This window comes from Hippichthys cyanospilos, chromosome 3 (genome assembly GCF_059441005.1).
Source record: "Hippichthys cyanospilos isolate Australia breed blue-spotted pipefish chromosome 3, RoL_Hcya_1.0, whole genome shotgun sequence".
In the NCBI taxonomy this organism is placed as follows: Eukaryota; Metazoa; Chordata; class Actinopteri; order Syngnathiformes; family Syngnathidae; genus Hippichthys; species Hippichthys cyanospilos.
The window spans coordinates 2,453,438-2,459,437 of NC_142371.1; the positions used below are offsets into that span (position 1 = coordinate 2,453,438).

General features: G+C 39.4%; 1 protein-coding gene across 2 annotated transcripts in view; it reads left to right on the top strand.

Annotated features, from left to right (window-relative positions):
- The window catches only part of LOC148425418 (protein naked cuticle homolog 2-like), a 36,742-nt gene extending 31,419 nt beyond the window's left edge, over nt 1–5,323 (top strand). For both annotated transcript variants that reach the window (XM_088410790.1, XM_088410791.1), the window contains 6 exons: nt 1,516–1,628; nt 2,470–2,565; nt 2,641–2,776; nt 2,867–2,924; nt 3,835–3,956; nt 4,168–5,323. In XM_088410790.1, the coding sequence (XP_088266916.1) occupies nt 1,516–1,628; nt 2,470–2,565; nt 2,641–2,776; nt 2,867–2,924; nt 3,835–3,956; nt 4,168–4,763 (1,121 nt within the window). In that variant the 3' untranslated portion in view covers nt 4,764–5,323. The remainder of the gene's footprint in view (nt 1–1,515; nt 1,629–2,469; nt 2,566–2,640; nt 2,777–2,866; nt 2,925–3,834; nt 3,957–4,167) is intronic.
- Nucleotides 5,324–6,000: the final 677 nt, after the last annotated feature.

Sequence of the window (6,000 nt, forward strand, 5' to 3'; positions counted from 1 at the left end):
AATAAAATTTGATGGAAAAAAAAAACCTAGGCAGATTTAGAGAAATGCTGAAGACCAAAAAATATCACCCCGGGATTAAAGTCTCAATACTGTGAAAGTAAATGTGTCTATTTTCAAATGTGTATATTGTTTTAAGATTGAAAGATGTTCTATTTTGTTAATAAATTCCAAAATCACAACAATAAAGTTGAATACTTGAGATCGAGGTCATAATACTTGAGATTGAGGTCATGTTACGAAAATTAAGTGTATTTTCACAAAATAAAATGTAGTTTGAGCTAGAATGTAAAATATTATTTTGAGACTAAATGTCAAATGCTAGAAATATTTTTTGTATTTTTGAGTAAGAAGTTGTATATTTTTAAGATTAACAGTGATTATTTTTAAGATTTTAAGTCACATTACAAGATGAAGTAAACGTATGATATCAGAAGAACAGTCTGTAAAATGAGCAGTGTTGTTTTTTTCCTATAATATTACAACATTGAGCTTCAAACCATATAGTGTAACTTTGTTCTTTTAAAATTACAATCGTTAAAGTGTAATGTTTATTTCAGTGTGGCCTATTTAGTGTTCCGATATTATTTGGGTCAAGTTCTAAAGAAGGAAGGAAAAGTCCAGTTTTCATATTAAAAATTCATAATAATATAGGACAGCATAAACCTAATCTGCGTAGTTAAAAAATAAATCTGGATTTTGAATTTTTCCTTTTTTTGGGGGAGGGGGGGAGTCCTGAAAAACATCTAACTTTGTTGTCATTACGTATTATTGCGTTATCCTCCTCTGTAACTCCCAACTTAAAAAAAAATATTTGGGTCTCTTAAAACATTGTAATATGATGTGATCCCATATGATCAAGATTTTTTGAGGTCAAGTCATGAGAGCAGCAGCTTTAGCAGGGAAGCCCAGACTTCCCTCTTTTCATCCACTTTACCCAACTGTTCTGGGGGGGATCCTGAGACATTCCTATTGTAGTCGGTCCTCAGGCCTTTTTCTGGTAGAACTTACCCAAAACACTTCACCAGTGAAGTGTCAGTACGGTACTGTTTTAGGGATCTGCTGATTTTCTGTATTTTATGGTTTGCTATCGCTTTTAAATTACACCATGAGTGAAAAGTATGCGTTTTTCATTTCAATCTTGTCAATTCTTTTTCACGGGTGCCTCTAGCAGACAAGTGCTCCCATTTGGAATATTCATGTGTGCTTCCTCCCGTATTGTCAAGTTATCCAGATTTTGAAACTCATACATGTATCAAAGTAACTAATGGTGATAGTCCAAAAGTAACTTCAATGTGATTACTTGACTGGAAAAAGTAACGCATCAGATGCGTCTGTCATTACTTGTAAAATGTGCATATGGTATCATGGCCATCATTATTTAGAAATGATTTTTATATATATAATATATAATAAAATATCATTAAACATTAATGATATTTTCACCCAGCCTTGTTCTTTCTTCTGTCGTAAAACTGTGTGTAATTGTGTGTCTTGTAAACGTGTCTCTTCTGACAGTGGCTCTTCCTCCCGAGAAGGCGGAGGGTTGTGAGAACTACCTTCAGTATCTTCATGCAGAAGACGGAGAGCGAGAAATAAAAACTAGCGGGAAGAAACGAATCAGTCTGGATGTAAGTCTCTGCTGTGATCATAATATATCTGATTTTTATAAGAAAAAGGAAGGCAAGGGGAATGCAGTTCAAATGACCAAGATGGGCTATTTGCTGCAGCTTTATGTAAGCACTGCTTCTGTGTATTTAAAACCATTTACATGAAGAATAGAATGTATTGCGAGTTCCTGAACATCTGTCAGTACAGTATACTGCTCCAGAACAAAATTACAATTTAGGGTTGGTTTCCATCTTTCAAATGCTTTACTGATCAGTCCTGACCGCATGTGCTAAAGGGACATTATAGAGCCATAAAGGACTGCTTCTCCTTTGGGCCCCATCGCTCGTAAATGTACGCTGCTTTTTCACACAGCTCCTCCACCAGGCCTACAACAATCCAGATGTTTGCCTCTTCAAATTTTCATGTTACCATACTTTTGTTTTATTATTAGTACTGTATTATTGTAGTCATATGATTGTGGATGAGCTGGACCCCGTTCTAGTTTACTGTGTTCAAGCAACAAGGTACACCCTGAAATTACATGACAAACAACCAAATGGATCATTTAGAGGCGTAAATAAACATAATACACTTTATTTAACTGTTTAGTCTCGTCTGTAAGACACAAATGTCAAATGAAAACAAACGCTCTTCTAGTTGGAAGAATACTAATGTAGCGGAGGTCAGTGTTTTCCGCTTTGGTTGTAGATAGTTTGCCGCTACCCCCTTGTGGTAAAGTAATTTACCTTAATGTGCGCATATTGCAAATGAGTGTAAAGGAATACAGTGTGTGTCTCTGACGACATACTGAAAAGAAAAGCGAAATGAGCGCAAACTGTATGTAATCTGATGTCTGCACAGGACTTGGAGTGTGATGTTTCTGTGGAGGATGACAACCGCCAGGAGTGGATATTCACACTTTATGACTTTGACAACAGTGGCAAAGTGACAAAAGAGGTGTGTGTCTGTACTGGATTCATGACAAATTTTGGGGCCGACAGCCAAAGCCAATTTTTTTTCCTGTTAATGTAGGATATGTCCAGCCTGATGCACACCATCTACGATGTAGTGGACGCCTCGGTCAATCACTCCTGCCATAATAAAAGCAAGACGCTGCGTGTCAAGCTGACTGTCACTCCGGAGCCTAGATGCCATAAAAGAGAAACAGGTCGGACAAATATTTCAAATGTCGTTTTAGTATTTTGTCTTTTATGCTTTCATCTAATTTGTTCTGATCGGTTTCACAATCCTTATTCAGATCGATGTCATCAAGAGGAGGGTCGTTCAGCTGACAAGCGCATGTCTGCCTACATCAGGTCAGTCTGATGATTAGTACTCATGGCAGATAAAAAGTAGGGACTGGCACTTTTTCTGGAATCCCATAGGTCATGGGGAATTGGGAATCAACTTTACCTTTAGTCACTGGATTGGGAAAGTACAGGATAAAACCTTCACAAAAGTAGACGGGATCTGGATTATGCAATAGGTGTATATATATATATATATATATATATATATATATATATATATATATATATATATATATATATATATATATATATATATAAAATGTATGTGAGACAGAAGACAGGACTGTAGTGAAAATTAAGTGTCGTGTCAAAAGTACCATATTTTTCAGACTACACTGTAGGCCGCAACTTTTTTCTCATGATTTGTGCCCTGCGGCTTTTAGGCTAGTGCACCTTATGTGCAGGGTTTTTTTCCCCCTAGCCACCGGCAGGCAGTCCACAGGTAAAACATAGATGTGTACAGTGTCTGTCTGTCATTTTGTGGAACATCTATGAAATAGAGACGGAAAGATGTGAATCAATGGCTTTGTTCAAATAGAGATTTAAAAATATAGGATTAAAGAGATAAAATGATTGATAAAATGTATGTATAAGGCAATTAGCTTGGAATAAAAATAAAAACAAAAAAAGGTATTAAACTTCCATATAGCATCCATCCATTTTCCAGAGCCGCTTACCTCACTAGGGTCGCAGACTTCTGCATAAATATCCGATATGACTTGCGTCTTCAAGTCCAGCGCGGCTTAACCGTGACAAAAATGTTTGTTTTGTTTTGTTTTTTGTTTGTTTGTTTTGTTGCTCAAATATTGCTGGTGTGGCTTACATACCAGCACGGCTTATAGTCGGTAAAATGTGGTAATATTTTACTGTGTTACTCAGTTCCTTTTTTTCTTCTTTTTTGGGGGGAAAAAAACAGGAGGCAAAACAATGAAGCCCAAACCAGTGAAGGTCAGCATTATTGTGTAGATGAGAACACAGAGAGGAGGAATCACTACCTGGATTTGGCTGGCATTGAAAACTACACTTCCAGATTTGAAGGTAAGTTGTCATTTTTTTCAATTTTAGCCGTAGAATAAAATGACCTTTGATAAGAAATGGTTACCTCCTGAATGCCTCACTTCAGCATTCACACTAAACATTTTGGACACTTGATTGAATGCTCACTTGTCACCATTAGCACAATGAAACTTTGTGCTGAAGCGGCGGTGAGAAACGACCGTTCCTTCTCAAACTCTGACCTGTCTTTCAGGAACAAGCCCACCTCAGGAGAGTCACGGCCGAAGTTCCCAGAGCCAGAGCCGCTCTCGTTCCCACGAGCCGGAAGCCCAGCTGGTTCACCAGCGGCGCTCACAGGTCATCGGTGACAATTACAACCCCACAGAGTTACGGGGGAAAGGAGCGCAGTTTGTGAAATCTCCCAAGGGAACCAACAAAGGAGGCGGCGGTGGGGGCAAATCCACTAAATGTCACGGCTACCACCCTCCCATGCAAAGCGCGCTGCATGGTGGCAGCGCTGCCACCCACGGGGGTCAGGATGTATACCACTTACCACACCAAGTCCAAGCGTCCGGCCATCATCAGCACCCTCTGCAGTACAGTCACAGCAAACGCGTCAGAGCCAAAGCCAGGGAGGCACTTTCCCCGAGCAAAACGCCTCTTTCCCCGCAGCCTCACCCCCAGGGGCCGCCCACAATGCCCTCTGTGCTGCCAGGCCTGGAGAGGGAGCAGGTGTCCGGCCCCCCTGGGAGCCCGGGCTTTGTGGTTCCTGTGGTCCAGCGCCATGAGCACCACCATCACCATGAACACCATCATCACCACCACTACCACCATTACCACCAGACATGACCACCTCCGCTCATGTCTCACGTGTAGGACCAAGCACCACTCCCAGTCGAGGATCTTTATACTCGCCTCATGCAAGCTATACAGATATATCCTGACATGTAAGGAGTTGTTTTCTATTGTGATGACCTGCTCTAGTGGACCTAAAAGATTTCTATAGTTAGTGTGTTACCGTGTTACCACAATGGCTGTGTGGCACAGCTTTGGGTTTTTTTTTCTTCTTTTTTTTCAAATCGAGTCTTTCCAGGGATCGCAGAACTTTTTTTTTTTTTTTTTTTTTTTTTTAAAGTAACGGGAGCAAACAACACACCAGAAAGTCAAAAATTTGAAGAACTTCAGCACATTTTTCCCCTCCGGATGCTGTTGATTTCTGCCATGCCTGGAAGCTAGGAGACGTTCTGTGGGAGATCTCTCCAAAAAAAGAGAAAAGGAAAAAAAACAAACATAGATCTCAGGTGTTAAGGTGCTGCTTTTTCACATGGACCTTATGGTCTTTGGACTGAGGGGATTTGGAGTGTGTGTGTGTGTTTGTGTTCGTGTGTGTGTGTGTGTGTGTGTGTGTATGTATGTATGGGGGGGGGGGGGGGGGGGGAGTATAAAATCACCACTGCCAGTTTTTATGCAAAAAATCTTGCCATATGTACTGTATAAAAAGTATATATAAATATAAACACATTTTACTCTATAATTATGATACTGTATATGCCAAGTCCTCATGAATATAATTATACATATGTGTATTTTGTCTTTTATATATAATAATAATAAACATTATAGAGTTCATGGTCGTCATTAATGGTTTCCTGCGGGTACTCACCTCTTTCTTTAAACACAAGCTGAGGACGCCAGTCTTGAAAGCAAGGGTAAGTATTCCTCTGAATTTTCTTAATGTGGTCTCTCGCGCTTGGACATCGTTATCTATGTTTGATATTAGATAAACACATTTTAATATTAGGGGGGGAAACCCTCACATTTAGTAGTGCTTCAAAAAATCCATAGTGATAATGACGCTGTGTTAGTGAACTATGAAGCTAACTTCCACTTAGCCAGAAGCTAACAATCGTCCAATTCATTAGCTAGCTTCTTGCTAGCTACTTGACACCGTAAATGCTAAACTGATAGCTTGACTCTGTTTAGGTTGTTTGAAAGTTATAAACGACAGTAAGAAACAGAAACGGATTGAATTAGTGCAAAAAGTATGAACCCGCCAAATATAATGTTTAATTAATATGACGTGACT